Below are 21,979 nucleotides of genomic sequence, written 5' to 3'. Positions count from 1 at the left end.
ATATAATGATGAAATACATTCTACCTGAATCAGCAATCAACCACTAGGATGTGAAGTTAATTCCATTCCATTCTGTTTAAAAATTCTGCTTGAACACACCAAAACATTATTAAAAGTGATGCCTTCACTTCTCTATACGTGTCATTTTAGTGTAGAGTAAATAAACATTAAGGAATGCTTCTTTAAGCTGACTAAAAATACAAAGATCTTTATTTTGGCATTATAAATTAGAATGTAAATACTCAATCCAGCACAAATTTGTTGATATGTTTAGTACTTTGTTTCATTATGAGGAGGCTAGCATAGACTAGCCCTCATGTAGCCAGTCTTATGGTTTAGGTGGGGAGGAGTCATCTCTCCTATAGTACAAGTCAGGTGGAGTATGTGCTACTCTAGAGCGGCAATCCTGTGATTAGAGGAGACTGTTGGATTCTCATTGAGAAGTATTAAAAAAGACCAAATTGAAGCTATCATAATTGAATCTGACCTTTGAGGAGGATCTATATTCCTAAGCTTTCTGGGTGCTAAGAAAAGAATACAGCATACTTCTGAGAAATGCACCAATTTGATTATAGAATGAGTATGTGGTAGAAAATGATGAAGTTGAAAACTGAAAGGCTCAGATTAATACTTGGCTAAGATATTTTGACTTTTTCTACAGGAAGTGATGTGATCAGAACTTTATGAAAAGTACTATCAACAGAAAGATACTGAAATCAAAGAAACCATTGTTTTAGTGTAAGATGAGAGTAGGCTACATGAGATAGAAATAGACAATGATAAAGCAAAGGAGAAGACAGATTGAAGAGATAGTAGTGACATAAAATATTAACCATCAAATATATCTGAAGAGGTTCCAGTTGGAGACAGAGGATTCAAGGATTTTGATTTTATGTCATAATAAGTGTTGTTGACTCCATTAACTATGAAAGAGAAGACCAAAATGGGATAAAATTTGGGGTAAGACATATAATAATTTAATATATGTGGAATTTGAATCAAAGAACCATGTAAGTATTGATGTTCAGGAGGTAACTGTGAATATAAAACTAATATGTAAATAGTGTGCTAATATTTTATATATGGAAATATCATTCCTTGAAGCCAGGAGAGAAAATAAGTTCACCGGAAAACAGTATGTCTGGTAAGAGAGAAGCCGATGGAGAATCATTGGTGCTACCTACTGTATTAGTTATGTATTGCTGCATTAAGAAACCTAAAACAAAGTCTTAAAACAAACATCATTTACAATATCACAGTTTCTAAGGGTCAGTTAATTCAAGCTTAGACTGTGTCAAATAATTACAGTCAAGGTGTTGGCCAGAGCTGTAGTCATCCTTGGACTTTACTGGCGATGGATATCCTTGTTCAAGATGCCTCATTTTCATGGCTGCTGTCTGGAGAACAAAGTTCTTTGCCATATAAATCTATAGCTAGAGCTGCTCAAAGCATGATAGGTGATCTTCTCAAGTGAATGATCCAAGAGAGAATATACAAAGAGAAAATTGCAGTACCTTTTATGACCTGATCTCCAAAGTTGCACACAGTAAGTTTTCTTGATTCTTCTCATTATAAGAGAATTACTAAATTCAACCCAACTTAAGGGAAAGGAAATTAGGCTCCTACTTTTGAAGGAAACAGTATCATATTTTTAAACCACCACATATTTTAGATGGAAAACTAATGAGTGTCGTAGAATATGAATGAAGATAGAGCAACGTCATGCTGGCCTAGGAAAATGAAAAATTTCAACAAAATTGGGTTATTTCATGGTGTGGCACATTTTGTAGGGACGGTAAAGATCATGAAGAAGAAAAGCCTTAGGATTTTTCTGGAGTTCACAGATTGGTAGGCTCTGACAAGGAAATTTTACTAGTGTGGTTTGAACAAACTTTCAATTGTGAAGCTTTGAAGAATATGAGAAAGTGCAGTTGACAGTACATACTAAGGCTGAGCAGAAAAAGATTTCAGAATAGGAATATTTTCCTTTCTAAGGAGAAAGAAGAAGAATCAGGAGAGAGATAATTATGAAAGAATGCAAGAGTGAACATATCACAAGGAGATAATGAAAAATTAGTCTTAGAAAGAAGATCTCCATTTCTTTCTTTTTTCTTTCTTTTTCTTTTCTTTTCTTTCTTTTTTTTTTTTTTTTTGATCTGGAAGTAAAAGAAATGAAGAGAAAAATGGTCAAGGTTCAGAGAAATTGTTAGCTAGATAGAGAAAAGACTGCAGGATATATTGCAAATGTTTTAATCTCCACAAACTAGAATTCAAGATTATTTGTTTAGAGGAATTTTGTCTGATACATTAGAGCAGCAGTGAGAAGAGAACCAGTGAAAACTGAATTTTTGAGAAGTTTGAAAGCAGTTTGGAAGGCACACATGCATTTTCACCTTTATGGTCTAACTCTTTAGTTGCTCTTCTCAGCATCCTTTAGCTGTTGGTAGAAAGATCAGATTTGCTTTTATGTTCTGAGTATGTAAAAGAAAAAATATTTTACTTGGCGAGAATGATTCACTTGCATAATATACATGAAGGCTCATAAATATCGCAGTGTTGATATATGAGCTATTTTTGTAATGTTACTAGAACTCAAATATTTAACTAATAGAATAACTAATGTATATGCATTTTTATCGTATGTGGATTTTTTTATTTTAGCATTCTCACGGATTAAGTATGACAAAGTATTTTATGAAGGCAGAAATGTATCTAATGACATTTATCATATGACTTTCCCCACTTCTAAAACATCTCTTATTTTCTTCTTGAAAAGCCCCTTCATCACATACACATCCTCAAATTTTCCAAGGGTTTGAGGCTACTACAATTTACTTTCTCTTTTCAACAAATGCAGATGTTGAAAGCTGAAACCATAATGAGTAATAATGTAGTTGGATAAAAGCTGTGAGGATTAATGGTGTTGTAAAGGTCACTTCTGAAAGAAGAATTAATGTGTTATGCCATTAATAAACCATGGAAAGCTGTGGACCAAAGATAACTTAAGTTATCATTAATGACATGGGGCTCTTTGCTATATATCTATTAGCTACAAATATAGAAAGTGACTTTTTGAGGTTGGTGACCAGTATTACAGTGCATTCTATAAGAATGCTTTCGATTGGTAGGCAAATGATAGGCAGCTCCAAAGAAAGGGGATCCTTAAAAGGCATGAACAGTTCACAAGAATGATGGATAATTTTAGAATCTTTTGACCAGATGTTTGCTTTCCCTCATAAGCCCTTTCCACCTATGCCATTTATATGTATAACACTTTTAATTTTTTTCAAAGTTTTGTTCCTCTATTTTCTTAACTACAGCTATTCTAAAATTATGGACCCTTAATTAGATAGAGAACATATCCATATCATCTGGTCAAAGTTGTCATTCTACAGATAAGGAACAGAGAACTAAAGAGGCTAAGTGCCTAATCAATCAATCATTCAGAGTGATTTCCTTTCAAAACGTAGATTGTCTCAGGATTCTGTTTATTATCCGTTTTACTGTTGTTTTGTTTTGGAACTGGAGATTGAATTCAGGGCCTCACACATGCCAGGCATGTGCTGTACCACTAAGCTCCACCCAACCCCCTTTGTTTTACTTTTAAGGCTACAAATAACAACTTAGTGTCTGCTCTACATATGCTGCTGTTGCAGGCTGGGGGCTTATGAGTAGCCAGTCCCTTATTGGTATTCTTTCTTTCTAGTTGTTGCTGATTAGTGGCATCACTGCATTAGATGCTCTTCTTACTCAGAATTAAATGCTTTCTCTGTGTCATACATTTTGCAAACTCTGAAGAGCAAGCAGGTAAAATCCCTGTACCAAGGCTTTAGGTGCCTGCAGTCTGTGTCCCAGGAGACCTTGTAACATATTGGAATGTATTACCCTCACCCTTCATTCCTTAGAGACACAAGAAAAGTAAAACTTCACTTGAGCTAATACAATACATACATATTGACCACATAAAACAAAAGGAAATATGTTCAATGTCATTAGCTGAGCATGTTATTCCTACATTTTCCTAATTTTAAAGGTGATAACATAAAGAAGAATATTACCTTGAAATTCTAAGTCATGAGTATTTTAATGAGAAAATCTTATATCAGGATAGGTGACTGTGATTCATAAAAAACTATTGGATTATCATGACATTAGGATTATCATTCAACTGCATCTGGCAATTACATTTGCATAACACTTTGTGGTTTACAAATTGCTTTAATAATGATTATCTCATTCTGGTGAGTTTTCACAGATTAAGAAATGGTTATGTATAAGGACACCATAAATTTGATGATAAGTAACCTAGGAAGGAAGGAAGGAGGGAAGGAAGGAAGGAAGGAAATTATCATTGAAAATCACTTAAAGCACATTCTGCTCTTATATTTACTTTTTAAAACTTTAATGTAAAATAAATATTTAGTAAATAAGATTTTGTATTGCCTCGATATCATCAGTTAAACCAATAAGCTTTAATAATCCATGCTATATGGCACAGTTTTTCCCTGATAAGAAGACAGAATAACCAATGAAGTGGAATTGTAAAGACAGATACTTTCAACTTAGAAATAGGTACTTATTCCTTCAAAAGACCCTGTTATATAGCAAAGGAATAAAAGATTGAAAAAGTTCCCTAAGCAGTTCATAGACTGATGTGACAATCTTAGAAAAAAATGGAAGACAATGTGACAAAAAGCATTGACAAGGTTTCAAAAAGAGCAGATAAATGGGCAATACCAAACTAGCCAAGAAGCATGTGGCAGGTATGTCCAAAAAGTCCACTGGGAAGTGGTAACATTACAATGAATTAATAAACACATGAGAAAGAGGGAGAAATTTAACAAAAGAGGAGCTTTGGGTGACAGGAAGAGGAAGGTCTGGGTTTGGAACAAGGAATATTTCCTGAGTGGTTCTAACACTGGACTCATGGAGACAGGAGAGAAGGATAGCAGTGTAGACAACATCAAGAGGCTCTCAGACCTCTATGCTCAAGTGTTTAAAGCTAGCCCAGAATGATGTTTTGGGGGAACATTAAAGTGTTTCAAAAGTTCCAAGGTATTTGGGAACACCTACATACCATTGTCTTGTCATGAACATTCATAATACATATTATCATAGTAAAGATTTTGAAAATTTATGAAATTTTCAATTATGCAATTAAAATTTTTGAAAATTTATCCAGTTAATTTGATATTTCCTACACTTATTTGAACATGGAATTCGTTTTTTACAGAGCATGATAGATCATCATTTTACGAAGTGCTACTTTTAAACAATAAGGTACTGAGAGAGATGGGTTTTTAAGCAAAGATTTTGACATCCAAATTTTCATTTTTTTAATATTTTGGAATGCTTTATGTGGAAGCAGAGTAGGATATGAATTCAAAGAAAGTGAGCGTAAAGAGGGTGAATGCATTAGCCAAAGTGAAAAATAAAGAGGCTTTAAGGAAAGCAGGGACCATGGGAGTGAGGGATAAAGTTGAAAGCTAGAAAGGTGGTATAAGTGTCAGAACTTGCTTGCCTTTTGTCTGGATAAGGTAAAGAAGATGTATTAGATGTCTCACAAGTGACTGGATGGAAAAGTTGAAAGGGCTATAAAATATAGAAGGAGCAGACTGAAGGCAGTAGGAAGATGGTGAATTCAACACTACAAATGCAGCATTTCAGTTGCTCCTGGGACATCCAACTAGAGAAGTTAGTAGACAGATAATTGTACCTGGAAACCAGGGCTTGAGGAAGTCCATACTTAATTTACAGTATTTTCAATCACCCAATAATTTTTAGGAACATGTTTAAGACTGAGGGTGCCATGTTGACTTTCTAGGACTGTCAAAACAAATGACTATAAACTAGGTAGCTTATAAGAGAAATTCACTGCCTTGGTATTCTGGAGACTAGAAATCTTAAGTCAAGGTGTAGCACAGTTAGTTTCTTCTGGAGGCTCTCAAGAAGAACCTGTTTCATGCCTTTCACCTGGTTCTTGGTGGCTGCTGGCAGTTCATGGCATTCTCTGGCTTTTAGATGCATAACTCTAGTACTTGCTTCCATATTGACATATTCCCCTGTCTCTCTGTGTCAAATCTTAGTCTACTTTTCTTCAAAGAATAACATTCATTGGCTTTAGGACTTTTACCCTAATCTCAGGGTGAGATCACCTCAAGATCCTTAACTGACTTGAATCTTCAAAGACCCAATTTCCCAAAATGAGTGTTTTCCAAGTTATGGGGGACCAAAGCTTTAGATATATCTTTCTGGTGAACACAATTCAAGACATTTATAGAATATTCTGTTTCTTTTCTTTCCCCCTGGTCTAGCACTCATTATTAATTCTTTCCCTTTAGAATTTTTTTACCATGTATTTTATTTATTTATATATTTATTTATTTCTTACATAAATGACAACACTGGAATGCATTACATTTATAATTATCCATTCACCGCACAATTTTTCGTAACTCTGTATATAAAGTATGTTCACTCCAAATTATGCCATTATACATGAACTCTCTTTTTTTGCATTACAATTCTTAATACACATTTATACCACAATTTATCATATCTCTTTGTATATAAGGTATATTGACACTAAATTCACATATTTATACATGTATTTTGTATAATGATGAGGGTCTCCTTCCACCATCCATGCTATTCCCCTTCCCCCTCCCTTTCTCACCCATACCTCTTCCCTATCTAGAGGTAATCTTCCTCCCATGCTCTCCCTCCCTACCCCACTTTTTTTCTTCTCTAAAATTTGTCTGTCCCTTCTTTTTTGCCCCTGATAATATACAAGGGGTCTTAAAGAGCACAGAAAAAGAAAAACTTGAACATTTTTTGAATGATTAAAAAGAAACACCAAGGATAAAACATCAAATTGTGGTACATTTTAAAAAGTTATAGAATCTCACAAGTTTTCTTACATTAATTACCCCTAGCCAACATTTTCCAAATCTTATTTAAAATATTAATTAGAAGTCACATTGACCCTTGCCTTATCATTTCCTTTCTGATGTTGAGACTCACCAAACTTTTCTTTCACTCGTAGTAGCTTCCTTTCTGATCCTGCCTCTAGGTGCAATTGCTACCTAAATTTATAATGAAGGCAGAATAAAATGTATTAAATGTCCATTTTGGATCTCTTTGAACTCTGATGGACTTGACTTCCATTTCATTGAACCTCTATACCTACCAAGAAATAACATACCATTACAGATTTTGTTGTAATGTTCAAAGGCATGTAATAAAAGTACTGTGAGTGAGAAAGCATATAGGAAAAATGAAAGAGAAATGAAAGGACTTAACAGTATGATACCAACTCAGATTTCTACTCCCTCATGTGTTACTTCATTTCATTCTTCTATTAACTTTATGTTCATTTTACAATTGAGGGAAATGGAAATTAAGTGTTATAATTTGTCAAATATCACACTTTCCAAAAAGTAGAAATCCAGATCCATCTGAATCCAGTTCCCAAATCTACATATTTCAATAGGCCACTTTGTTAAAAAAAAAAAAAAAGTGATGGTTAATGACTAACTTTCATGGCCCATTTATTACATTAAGAAGATATATTAACTCAGTTAATTTTGACAGCATTTGTCTTATCTATTGAGTATTATCCCCATGTAATCAGTGAGACAACTGAGACAATAATTTGTGCAGTTTATATTAGTTAGTAAGTAGTAAAACTAGGATTTTAATTCAGGCTTTCCCAACTCTAAAACATACACTTTGATGATTAAAAACTTGGACCAAAATTTGACGAGCAGGAGAAGAAAGGATCCCAGACAAGAATATGAAGATGAAGGAGGCAGGAAGGAAGGGGAACAGAGGTATGATGAGAATCAAGAAAAGGAGTTCCTATAATGGCGGGATGGCCAATGCTGTCAGTCTGCAAGGAGTGGAAAGTGCCCTTGGATTTGGCAATGGAAAGACCTCAGGAATCAGGAATGTGAATGTAGTGGGAACTGCGGAGTAAAGAAAGAATGAGAGTATAAGATAAACCATCTTTGAGAAGCTTGACCTAGAATGCAAATAGAAACACAGTTGGAAAGAGAGGGCAAAATAAACTTACAGGAATCTTGTTTTAAAAGAGAGAAACTTCAGTATTTACAAGTTGAGGAGGTAGCAATAGTAGAGGAGATCAGATGTATGATATAATGAGAAACAGAACTATCAATGAAGAGAAATAGAAACCTAGAACATTACTCAGAGGATTTTCCTTCACTGAAAGTAAAGACACCATTTTCATTGAAACAGGAGGGGAAAGGGAGCATAAACAGGGATTTGAAGCCAGCAAATGATAGGAATTGGGTGTGGACAGGAAGGTAAGTGTTTGGGCTTACTGGGCTTTCCAGAATCTGAAACAAAGCCATTTGTTGAAAAGAGGTAGTCAGCAGGAGTGGGCATTTGGTGACTTTGATGAAAATAAAATATAAAGAACCATCAGGTGAACCTAGATTGCACCTTTTTAGTATATCAATGACCTTATGACTCAAGATAGGAAAATTTCTCATTTAATATTGTAACTAAAACTCAAGAGCAATGTTTATTTTAAAGAAACCACCATTTACACCTCAAAATGGAAATAGCCTATGCAGAACATAGGTTTGTCCGTTATCCACCTTCGGATAATTTACATTCCTCTTGTCTCTATCTTAACCATTTTCCTACACAGTGTTATCTTGGCAGTCCCTAAAAAGCATAAAGAATTCATGATCTTATTCAACACCAAGTGCCAAACCATCTCAAATATATTTGTGTTCTGAAGAAACTAAATAGACTACATGGAAACTAAATAGACTTCAGAAATGAACTATGCCAGGTTGAACATAAACAGGGGCTACAGGACAGGAAAATCGGGCTGATCCTCTTAAGATCTTACTAAATGAATGTACCCAGGCCAACACTGTCGTTTAAGAGTTGTACTTCTTTCCAGAGTAATAAAAGAACAGAACAAGCAAGGTCAGGAATAATATGTGAAGAAGACTATTCAGGAGAACCACATCAGGGGATGATATAAAGTTAAACACAATCATCCTTTAGAGTAATGTTAACCCTGAAGATCAGTCCTAGGTCTAAATAGTTGTTTCCAATTCATATTGTATTTATAAGGAGCAAAGGTATTTTGTTCTTTGAATAAATTCCAATTACTAGCTCTGTAAAGCAAAATATATAATAGTTCTCAAGATTTCTGTTCCACCACCTACCCTGGAACTTATCTTTTGATGTCAAGAATGCTAAGAAGACCAGGTGTAGTCTGTGTGGTAGGAGGGAAGGCATGGATCATTTAGAAACCCTCCACACTGAAGCACTGCACTAATCTGACATCAGTTTCTTCAATAGAAATGTTTAAGCAGCAAGAAAATATTTTATGTTTTTTGGCAATCAACAGATCAGATAGAAGAGTCTAGCAATACAAGGAGCATGTGTAATCTGACATGATTAGACAAGGCTCTTTAGTACCAGAACATTCATAATTGAGACAAAGAAAGAGTATTAATAACACTTTCCTAACACGGCAGTTAGCCATTTTATATTTCCTTTCTTTAATCTTAGTGTTTTTCAACAAATCATGGGATTTAATAGCGTGTTTTGGCAGATTAGAGGATTTATGGCCCAGATGTTTTTTGTTCTAAAAATGGATTAGGGTGTAAAGTTTGCTGGAATCCATGGAACATGTTGAGGCAAGCCGGTCATTTTATGTGTGATTAGTGCCTGCCTTCTGTCTCACAGTCCCTCCATCTGTCACAATTCACCAATGGATCTGGTTAGATTTAGCCTCATGTCACAAACAAGTCCCTTTTCTGGGCAATTTCATATTACAGATTCATTTTATGCCATTTTATGCCCCAGTTAAAAGATAGGGAGAAAGATGAGGTATTAGCTTTCCTCTAAATATTTGCAAAAGCCATTGTTTTCCATTAGGATTCTACTCTAAGATCATACAGCACCTCATACTAATGTGCAGCAAATAAATAGATGACCAGTGTTAAAATTAAAGTTAAATTTTAATTAGTTTAGCACCTTGTCCCTATTATTCTTTACAAGAAATATTTGGTATTGTTTTTCACTGACTGGTTTGTAGAGCTGCAGACATTTAACCATCTTATTTAGAGAGTGAGTTGTGACTACAGTTAACAATAGCCACAATTTCTGATCAATTACAGGTGCTTAGTTACATTCTGTGCTTGAAATTTAGCTTCTTAACTATTGCAAGTTTGCATCCATAGCAAACCACTGCCACCTGTAGTTTATTTCACCATAAATAGATTTAGGGGGGAAATGTTCTTCTGTTAATAATGATTTATTCCCTCTATATATGACAAACCTAATAGAGCTATACAAAAACTCTAAAATGACCTTTTTAATTCTAAGAGAGACTCAATAATCATAGTGGTAATTATCAATAACTATGTCCTGCGGTAACATTCAAATATTCCTTGCATGAAAAAAAAATCATACATAGGTTCTATTTTTGATTCCACCAAATGCTCAGATAATTACTAAAATTTGCTTAAAAGTACATTTTACACTTCTTTCTAAATATTTGGAAATGTCCATATGTGTATAAACATGTATTGATTACAGATGTTTGGCAACATGTATGATTATGTGAATCAGTCATCTATTATTCATTCATTTGCTTTAGATAAATTCAACAAAGAAATTATTATATGTCAAATATTAACCATTACTCCAAACAGAAGAGATTTGTGTGGGTTAAATTAAGGTTAGCTTACCCATGCATTTGTACATTTGATCTGTCTCCTTTCCAGGTTATTTAAATGACCATGATGCTGTCACCAAGGCCATCCAAGAAGCACGGCAGATGAAGGAGCAACTTCGGCGGGAACAACAGGTGCTTGATGGGAAGGTGGCTGTTGTGAATAGTCTAGGTCTCAATAACTGCCGGACAGAAAAGGTCAGTTCACGAAATAGCTTATTTTCCAGGAATACTTCATTAAAGTGCCTGGATGTTTTTCTTTTCTATTCTTTCTTTTTTGCTTTTCTTTAATCTACCATCCTCAGCATGATGGTTCTCCCTCCCGCCTGTTTTCTCTCCATCAATGCACAAGTCCCCAGGCCCATCTTAATCTAAACCATCTGGAAATGGGAAGAGTTATAATTCTCTTTATCCATCTCCAAACTTTATTGACAATTGATATCCACTTTTATACCGCCAGTTTGTATTAAAATTAAGTGGCATTTGAAATATCTGAGCCTGAGTGAAAGTTTTGCTTTACAGAGATGCTTAACTTGTATTTGAGGATGAGCTGGATTTGAAAATGCTGAATCTTCTTTAATCAGCATAAGCTTGGATGATACCCGTGCTCATATTCTAAGTATGTAGATCCTGAGCTTGTCATAATGTTTCCAGTGCAAAGCACTGTCAAGGGTTGGGCAACTGCACAACTGGAACATTTGTATCATGAAACAAAATGTGCTTTAAAAATTTTTGACATTATTTATTACACTTCAAGTTAGTGAAACTTCTGAATTTGTCTGAGCTGTAATGATTTTAACCTGTTTTGTTTAAGCATACATTGTATTTTTTTTACTTGTAGTTGGATACAATATCTTTATTTTATTTATTTATTTTTATGTGGTGCTGAGAATCTTGCATGTGCTAGGCGAGTGATCTACCCCCGAGCCACAAACCCCAGCCCCATAAGTTGTATTTTACACAGAAAGAAATGTAGGCAATTATAGAAGCCTTAGAATGGGGTACCTCTTTGGTAATATTTGATGTTTTGAATGGAAATCGTAAAATGTTACTGAATCCCCTGTAGTAGATAAGGAGGAAAATGATCGGTTACTTAGCAATAACTTGGAAGTTCATCATCATGGGAAGTGTATGAGCCAAACAAAATTGTTCAGAATGAGCAGATTGCTAATTTGGATAGGTAGCTGGTTTCCCAGCTTTTATATGGAAGTAAATGCACTATCAGTAGGCAGGGAGCAATCTGCATAGTGCAGGTGACATGGAGGGTCACAGCTCCTTTTTTCTTGAGTTCTTACATGGGTAAAATTTAGGATGGAGATACAATTTCAATTCTGCTCTGTTTCCAGAGGGGAGAGCAAAGCATGGGTCAGGAGACATCCCTTTCAGCTTTCTAAGAAGTGTGACATCGGTGCAGTGAGGAGGACCCAAAATTTTTCTAGCTAAGCACCAGAAGAGAAAGGGAAAAGCAAAGTGACAGGTCTAAGAAGGAATGATAGCAAGCATAAAGGAATTTATATTCAAATATTTAAACATTCTTGAAAGGATGCTTGAACAGAAATTCCTTTTCTGTGCTCCCCATGTAGAAATGAGTTTAACACTCAGCCAGATGCTAATGCAAAGTGACTCAAGCTATTCCTCGCAAGCATAGCTAAATTGCCGTTATTTGTTAAGCGCATTGAATTCAGCTGTGGATACAGCAGTTGGTTGCATTCAGCAAGCATCTGTACCCTTTTTTTTTTTTTTAATCCTCCAAAGCAGAGACAACTCTACCTATCTCCCCCCTCTCCTCCCCTGTGCTGGCTGGGAATTGTCAAGTGACAACCGACCAAATCCTTTTGGACAGGAAGCCTTCATCCTGAGTTCTATATACTTGCAAAACAGGCCTTGTGGTTGGATCAGGGAGCCCATTAAAAGCACTTTGATGGTATGGAAATTCATCTTCATGAAGCTCCTAGGCCCCTAAGCAGCATGCTGTTTAGCTGTGGTTACAGATCAGTCATTCACATCGGAGGGCAATAATTGTGCTGACGGCTTGTAAGGCAATGGAAGTACATAAAATAATCCTGGGCCCTCCACCATGGCACTGTGAGTTAATCTTCTCTAATACAGATCAGCTGTTGTTCTAACGCATGACTTTATGCTGGCTCCAGTGACTCTGTGCGGCCTTTTGATTAAGTAACAGGAGTGGAACCATCTGCATTTACTTTATTCCATACTTGGCCATTGTAAGGGGACCTTTTTCCACTTCTTGTCCACCTCCACAAACATACTTTATTTTATTTCCTTGATTAGCACCTCTAATTTGGGTTGCAAGAGTGAGAGTTGCCTTTGTTGAAAGCTACAGCTTCAATATTCCTTTCTCTTTTTGTGGAGTTAAAACTACTTCAACAAATAAATCTATTTTGAAGTCATACCTGCCAATATCTATTGGCCAATTAAGATGTCTGTATTCTTGAGAAGATTGTATTCCTAAGTCTCTTTAGCATGTACTTTGCATGTAGTTGAATTAAATCCCAAACTCATGTTTTTATTGGTTTTTAAGAGAAAAACTAAAATTTTGCAAATGAAGCAGTTCAACTATTGTAATAGTCTGACAGACCCTCATGTAAGTACAACTTCTCCACTGAAAGATCTGAATTAGCTCATCCCTCCTGTGACTCTGGCATCTGAGAATGAATTAAGATCATGGCTACTCTTTGAAGCAGGTCTTACCAAGGTTTGTGGTTCCTCCTTCCTGTTCAACTAGGTATGTCTGTGCAACCCTGGAGGTGTGGTTTTTGAACCAGAAAATATGGTCTCCATTTTTATACAGCTTACAGTTTAAATCAAATTATTATTTTGACTGTTTTACATATTTATGTGAGTGAGCCTGTCAGGACTGAATAAAGAGCACTCGTTTCTTAGCATAATCAGTTATATATGTGTGATGACAAAAGTGATACATATTCTCCCACAGAAAGAAACATTGCTATGCATATTGTGCTGTTATTCTCCTAATACCTACCTTCTTTCAGATTTTTATAATCATTCAGCTTTATCCAGACCCAGTGCAAATGCAGATCAGTAATTGGTTTGAAATTTTGCTTCATAGTTCTTGAGGAAAGACAAACAGAATATATGATAAATTATTTTAATATTTTGCACTATTATCTTCTCATATCATTTGAATCCCCCCAAAAGGACATTTTTCTATCTAAAATAATACTCATAACTTTCTAAACCTGTAAAGAATGTGAAAGATAAAGAGTGAGGGAGACAAAGCAGGAAAAAAAAAAGGAGCTAGATGAAGGAAAAAGGAGAGAAAAGAAGTCCATCCTGGTACTTTAGATCAGTCTAAAAGATGCACAATAGCATGACCTGAGATACAGATAATTAAAATCCTATAGTGGAAATCTGTTTTCTGGGGTGCACAAACCTTGTGCACTTTAATTCTTCCTCACATCTCAAAAAGCCAGCATGGTTGTCCCAACTCAAAGGTCTTAATTCTGAAAAGCTGTAATTGGACAGTGAAAACAATTAGAGGTGTGAAGATAGGGACAAATGTTTTCCAGTGATATGAACCAAAACATCATGAAAGTCATTTTTACTGAAACACATTTTAATTGAAGACTTCTAAAAGATTTTTCACTTCTTTACTTTTCTTGGAAGTGTTTCAACAAACCCAAGAACTGTGTGTGTCAGGTTTCTTGGAAACTCTGGGACATAGTGTTATTTATAATTGTCATTGCTGGTTAATTATAGACTGATTGTGTATTCAAGTAATGTTATCTTTCATCACAGCTCGGTTACAGATAACACTGTAACACTAATCCCAGTGTTATGGATGAAAAAGTAAGCTTCTCAGGTAGGAAGGAATAGAAAGAAGACTCTCATATATTTGTTTTGTTAAAAAATACTCACTTTACTTCATTAACACCCAAATGACATAATTTTGACTGTAGGGCCAACTGTGTAGCAGGTTCCAGACCTTTAGTTTGAAGGGATCTATACCTAATAGACAATCATCTAACCTCAGTTTTGGTGTTCTGAACCTACCAGGCAGTGTTAGTTAAAGCAATGAGGACCCAGCGCATGCAACTGAAACGTGGAATAGACCAGAAGTTTCCCAGCTGATTTACCTCATTGCAAATGTAGCCTTATGGAAAGACTGTGCCTTTACAGCCCTATCTGTTAGAAATATCTCTTTTAGATTGCATTAGGCAGTCTAAATACGATAGCTTAAACAGTGCTTAATCGTTATCACATAACAAAGTTCAGTAGTTGGAGGTTGGTGGCCTTAGTCCATCAACTCAATAATCTCACGGTTGAAATCTCTGTGACTTTATTGGTTTTTCTGAGTCACAAAATTGTTGCTGATCATACAGCTATCTCACCCACCTGAGGGCAGGCTGACTTGGAATAAAGGAGTTTTCTCTTTGCTAAATTCAGCCTTGATTCACATGGGAATGTTTTATTACCTCTAGATAACTGGTTTCCACCAACAACTCATAGGCTGGAACTGAATATGTGAACATTTTTAAGGAAATTCCTGGCCAAAGAGAAAAAAAGACCAAAATTGATGGCAGATTATTTTATGTAAATGAATTAAATAAATTATCTTCCCTGAGGTCAAGGGGATATCTTGAGATAAAAAGTAGGGAAGAAAGACCAGAATGACATTTGGGGTAGGAAAAGGCAATAGACACAACTGCATTATAAAAATGATATAAAATCTCAGCCGTCAAGAAACTGAGTTGTTTTATTTGTTTCCTAATCATTGCGGTCTAGCTACCTTTGGCTTTTCCACCATTATGTGTCCAGAGTCTTATACCATGTCGCAGTTCACAAAGAATTAAATGACTTACAAGCATATGCATAGGAAAACATTGCTTGATGACATTTTAAATATACAAATGTGTGTTCACACACATGCTCTATACATGTTAAGATGGCTTGCTTTCTTATTTTAAACAGATGTCACTCACAGAAATAAGCATGCAAATGTATGCATATATTTCATAAGATAGAAAATTTATTCACCAAACATTATTTGCCTACAGTGTACCTGGAATATAAGCAAGCACACATGTTATGAATTCATCTAAAACTGAAAATAATTGCTAGGAGAATGTCTTTCTTTTCAGGTTTAAGGAAAATTCTTTGTAAATTTCTATAGGATAAAGTGCAAATTTGGTGGAAAAACATGTATATTTTAAATAATAATTTACTCAGTAGTGATAGCAGTTTCTCGTTTGGGCTACTTGTCAGACATATTCACAAGAAATCCTTTCACAGATTATTTAGGCCGATTCATAAACAAAGGTAAATTTTATGACTGTGGTGCTTGGAATCTCTTCTGTTACAACCTCTCTTTTCAGCCATTGTCAGCCCTTTTCTTTCCCTTTAACAGAGTGCCAAACATGAAATGACAGTGACCAATGTTGACTTAATGTGGATGTTTAATAATGAAAAAAAGTGTGTCGTTCCCAGCATTAGTTACAAATGGCAGTAAGTGTATCGGATGGCAGCCCTGTAATAATTTTACATCCATCATTCTTTCTCGATGCTTCACTGGCCATCTGATGGATGGGGCCAGCGCTGTTAACTCTTCGGAAACTGACACAGTGCATCTAGTTCAGCGTTATCTAACACATGCTCCTTCCCTTAGATAAGAAGGCCTGCGAGGAATTGTGAATTATAGGCTTTGCTTTGAAAAAGTGAGTATGAAGGAACTCATGCCTCTCTATTCAGTGGAGGAGGCTTCAATTAATGATTTCTAGATGGCTTTTGTAAACATCACCGCTGGTTAAAATGAATCAAATAAGTCAAATTTGAAATCCATATTTCAGTGATCAGAAGAGCCTCAGAAAGGAGGCAGACATGGTAGGGAAATACTTTTGGAAGCGATAAATAAGATAGATCATTGCAACCCTGTGGAAAAGCAGGAGATATTATAGGGCATGTGTGTCTTTTAAAAGTTCCCAATCTTTTAAATCCTCTGGCTAGGATTTGCCTAGGAACAAATTAGAATATTTCAATTTTAATTGAAAAATTTATTTGTATAAAAGTGAGTATATATTCTTAATATCTATATTTGCATGTAATTATTTATTTGGTGACTTTAAAGATACACAGAATCTTAAGTTGAATATTTGTCTTTTTATTATTAGAGTCTCTCTATCCTAAAAATGTATAAAATGGGACTGCTTTCTAGCAACCAATTATTAGAAAATCTAGACCAGCTCTTTATATGCCAGTTGGCATTTGATCCTTTGGTTTTCTTTCCTTTTGTTTTTCATTCATGAAACCTTCTTAATTCTGAGTATCTTAGCTAGGGAACACTTCTTATGGGATGGAGGGGAAGAGGAAACCCCTTGGTGAATATTATCAGCACAGAGCAGCCAGTTTTCAAAAACCATGACAAAAAGGCAAATAAGTATTATGTCATCACCCATCCATCACTCTATATGTCAGTCTTTCAATAATTCCAATCGACATTCTCGACAGGCTGGTGCAAGTTAAAGGGGCTGTTTGTTTCTCGAAATTGAGCATAGTCCGTCTATAGCCTTTTGTTCCAGACTGTTTTCTTCTATGTCTTTTCATTTCTTTCTTTTTCTTTCTTTCCTTTTTGGGGGTATTTAATTGAAATACATGCCGAGTTTGCAGACTGCAAAGATCAGAGCTGTTTTCGTCCAGCAGTGGTAACTATGCATTAAACATTTTGATTTGTTTGAGCTTGAAGTTTAGTCCTTTTTTGCCATTTGCTTCATGGAGTTTGTGTATATTTACAGCCTCTGCATTTAATGGCCACATGCCTTATTTTCACAGATGGCCAGTGGAAGACTTTTTCTTTCTCTTAGTATAGCCCGCTTTCAGTTTTGCTACATTTGTCACAGTGCCACTACTTGCAGCTAGCAAGTGCCCACGCTTGGTGGGGAGCAATTATGGTGTGAGTTTTTAAGGAGCTTTTTAAAGGTTTTTTTTTTTTTCAGTAAACTTTTTATGGTTTAATTTTCAAGCCTAGAAAAGCTGTGCATGTTTTCAAACAGAGAGTCTTGTGTTCTTTACATCATTCTGGTAGAGGGGTTAGTGCAGGATGGTCCAATAAAATGAGACTCATAGGGCATGCCAAAGTGGGCTTCCAGAGACACCCACAGGCCTCTCTGATGAGTGAAAATGTCTCTTCATCTAAGGATATGGGTATCTCCTAACAATAGTGTTTCCTTAAAGAAAGGAAAACACTAAGTAAAGCATAGTCTAGCTATTTTAGAAGTATATTTCCACAGTGCATAGGTAAAAGACTAAAAGAATATTCAATAAAATGTGAACAATAGTTATGTCAAGGTTATGGGGCTATGCATTGACATCTCTGTTGCCACATTTCTAGATTTTCTGAAGTTTCTGTAAGACTCATTTTTGTTATTGGACCAGAAGAATTTTTTTTATGAATGTAGCCTATCAGAATTTTTTTCCTTCCTCTTTCCATTGATCCATTTCTATTCCTCAAGATCAAATTGCTTCTTTACAAAAATTGCATAGTAAGACTCTGCTCTGACATAGAATTGTTCTCAATTATTCCCTTATATTTGGTAGATGTATCATATTCTCTAGTATCATGTTTTTCCAAGCTATTTACAATATGAACTAAAAGTCACATTTAAATATTTAAATATTCTAAATTTAAATATTCTAAATTTAGCATTTATTTCAAAGGAATAATTACCAAATTATTATTAGCAATAATAATTGCTAATAATATTGAACCATTCCCAGCACTCCTTTCTCCTCTTTTATAATTGAGAAAGACATTTTTTATGCCTATGAGTCATAGCAGCAATAAAGACTATTAATATTTATTTTGTACTTTAAGATTTTTTGGGCTTTTACATCATATTTCAATTTCCTAATGTAAGTATCAGAGTATAGTCTTTGTGTTACTTTTTTCTTAAAAAAAAATCCTGAAATTTGACATTAGAGGAATTTAAATGGTAGATCAGATTTTTGATCTAGGTCCTCTGGCTCCAAGTCCAGACTGTTTTCTAAAGGATCACGCAGGAGAACATGAAGAAAGTAAGCCAGTGCCTATTTGATGAGCTTGTGACCAGAGTTAGGCATGTGTATTCTTTAGCACATTTCTGAGACTATCACAAAAGTCTCATTTAAGCCATCAACCTCTCCAAAATTTGTATATTTTTTCCCTAATTTTTTCCTAGTTTGACTCCCTCACCCTTCAATAAGGAATGAACAGGGAAAGCATAGAGAAATATACCCAATCTTCTTTCCTCTGCTTCTCCTAGCAGTTCTGATAAAACATGGAATGATGTTTTAGTTGTTCATTAAAATGAGATTTTAAATATCTATTCTGGTCTATCTTTTTTCTCTCTCTTCACCTAAAACTACCAGGGATAATTGAAAAGTGAACCATAACCTTGTTGTGCCTGTTTCTATTTGTCAGACCTAGCAGCTCTGAACCAAGTCATGACTCTTTAAAATAGTCCTGTTCGATTTATTTAAATGAAGTAAGTACTGGCTACCAAGGCTACATTTGTAAGAATGCTGACAATTTTATGGCTTTTATTCCCTGCAAAGGAAAAATTAAAGAGAAAAATCCTATATATTTCTGAGGCTCAGTAACCACATTACCCATTGTTTATGGAACAATTATCAGGCAACATTCTGGTTTTCTGTTTACATTTATGCAGTCCCCCCACTTATTGGACATCCTGTGTCCGTTAGGAATTCTATTACTTTTCTTTGTTGGCCTCCTATTTTTCTCACATTAATTCTTCCAATTTGACTCAGTGTACAAAGTATGTGTGTCTACCCTAGTGAGAAAGAACAGCAAAGGTTTTTGTAGGCGTTGGTTGAATCCTGACCACATATACAAACACTCGAAATCCCAAGTCTTCATTTTCTTTGCTCTGCTGCCCTCCCCACATGTACACACCATAAGCACTGCAATGACAAATAAGCAAGAGGGCCTGGCTTGTGTTTTGCCATGACACTATTCATGTGTGCCTGCTTTGTGAGTTATTTGTTTCCACACATTCCTTTTGGTGGCTTTTCTGAACACTCCACACCCAGGCCATAATGACTTCTTCCTCTGCATGCCAGTGGTTCCTTTTTCAAGGACTAAATTAGTCATGTTGAATTTGGACATAATTGTGCCTTTTACAAAGTACCTGAATCTGTAAGTCTGATTGTTTGGGGACAGTCTCCTCCCAAAATATATCTGAATAACTATCATTTGTTTTGTTTTTCATAATTTGAAATATCTTCTTTGAATTTAACAAAATGATTATGAAACTCTCAATTATCAATGAAGTGGCTTGAAGTATTGAAGCTTATTAATTAACAACTTTTGAGGGAATTGTCATTTATAGAGAAAATATGCAGTTTTATACATTTGTCCCAAATGTTTCAAGTCTGTTTTATGGAGTTCAGTCAAATAGGACATAAAATCATGGAATTGTAGGTTTGAAAGAAAATTAAAAGGGCCTTCCATCTGACCTATCATCTGTTGTTGAATTGCCTCTTCAGTATGTCTGATATGCCAGGCAGGTAGTCATAGGGCCAATACTTGAAAACCTCCAGGAAGATGAAATTTCTTACTTCCTGAGGCAGCGTATTCATTGGATAGACAGCTCTGTGGGATTACATTTCCTCTGGTGATTCATTATCTTTTTTTTTTTTAGTTGTAGATGGACACAATATCTTTATTTATTTTTATGTGCTTCTGAGGATCAAACCCAGTACTTCACATGTGCGAGGCAAGTGCTCTACCACTGAGCCACAAACCCAGCCCCTGACTCATTATGTCCTACCTGATAATTCATAACCTTTGATCATTGTTCTATCTCTTGGCTACATATGGTCAAATTCTGTTTCTATTTAACAAATAACAGGTCTTAGTTCTTCTTAAACTCAGAGGTTCTTAAGAGATTTAAGACAGCTATTGTTTATCTTCTCTTCCCATTCTAAAACACTTTTTCAGGGTCCTTTATAATTTTCCCATCATGACAACAAGGATATTGATAGAGTAATCCAAACGTGAATCAAGTCCAAACAATTTTTGTCATTTAGCTTGGTTGCTCAATGGTCTGCGTTCCATTTCCTACAGAAAAAAAAAAAAAAAGACAAGGACATTGTAATATTTTCCTGAGTGGATCCATTCTAGCTTCTTCTTATCACATTCTCTACCAAAGTGCTTCAAGAAATCTTTGTAGCAGTTATTTCTATCTTTTTCTGGAATACATGTTAAGTGCTCATGTCATTGTTGCTTACATTTCTCTCTTTATGAAAAGTGAAATTAGTTATTCAGCATCAACTTTTGAATGATTCTTCCCCTTTATAATCAACTCCTCAAAAATGATAAATAAAAAAGAAAGAAAATCGACAAATACAATATCATAGTTTGCCTAGGTGTGAAGTTTCTATATTACTAAGGAGGAAGGAAGGAATCTGTCCATGGAACAGATGGGGAAAGTAATAGAAATGTATAGGGGAAAGGTGGCAAAGTATATTAGAGAAGAAGAAATGCAAATGCTGAATGTATCAAGAGAAGGGTAATTTGTAATTTTATCATTCATCAGTGAATCTGCTTTTTCCATTTGAATATACTCAATTTGCTGTTTTACATTTTCAAAATAATGACTAATAGGATTCATAAATTTTATCCACAGGTTATATTACTGTCTTACAAAATTATTCATTTAGACTAAGACTGCTGAATTTGTTAAAACTGTGTTTCTTTCCAAACTATCCCATATATCGTCAACTTCATACTACTTCCTAAGAAAACATGATCTGTCCATATATTTCACTTTGATCAGATTTCTGGTGAAACTATGCTCCTAAGAAGTTTTGCTATAGTAAACTATACTTCAAGAAACTTCTCATGAAGCTGGCTACTAAATTTCATAAAAGAAAATTAGATTGTGGGACAAAATTATGGGTTTAATTCAGGAGGGTAATCTCTGGATTTATAAGGAAAAACAACATCAGAATTTTATAGGGCTAATTTTGTGGATAACTGGAGAGAAGACATAAATGGACCTTTTAAACCCCTTAGTTCAGAGACCCCTGTGATTGTCTGATAAAAAAAGTGATTGGAAAAATATTCCTCAAGGATACCAGATTCCAGAGTTTCTATGGATTTTCTAGTGGATACATTCATATTTGACCAGGGTAAAATTAGCAAGATTTCCTTAACTTGCATTTTTATTGAAGTTGAAGGAAAGAGTTTATTTCTTTATGGGTGAATGTTTGTGTATA

At 35.1% G+C, this 21,979-nt stretch overlaps 1 protein-coding gene across 19 annotated transcripts in view; it reads left to right on the top strand.

Moving 5' to 3' along the window:
* Sox5 (SRY-box transcription factor 5) overlaps nucleotides 1-21,979 on the top strand; it is a 960,532-nt gene that overhangs the window by 920,018 nt on the left and 18,535 nt on the right. For 18 of the 19 annotated variants that reach the window (XM_048787312.1, XM_048787308.1, XM_048787306.1 and 15 more), the window contains one exon: nucleotides 10,779-10,924. In XM_048787312.1, the coding sequence (XP_048643269.1) occupies nucleotides 10,779-10,924 (146 nt within the window). The remainder of the gene's footprint in view (nucleotides 1-10,778; nucleotides 10,925-21,979) is intronic. The other variant, XM_048787300.1, reaches the window with a different exon arrangement.

Source organism: Marmota marmota, unplaced genomic scaffold (assembly GCF_001458135.2).
Source record: "Marmota marmota marmota unplaced genomic scaffold, marMar, whole genome shotgun sequence".
In the NCBI taxonomy this organism is placed as follows: domain Eukaryota; kingdom Metazoa; phylum Chordata; class Mammalia; order Rodentia; family Sciuridae; genus Marmota; species Marmota marmota.
This window is presented reverse-complemented; position numbering and strand designations above follow the sequence as displayed.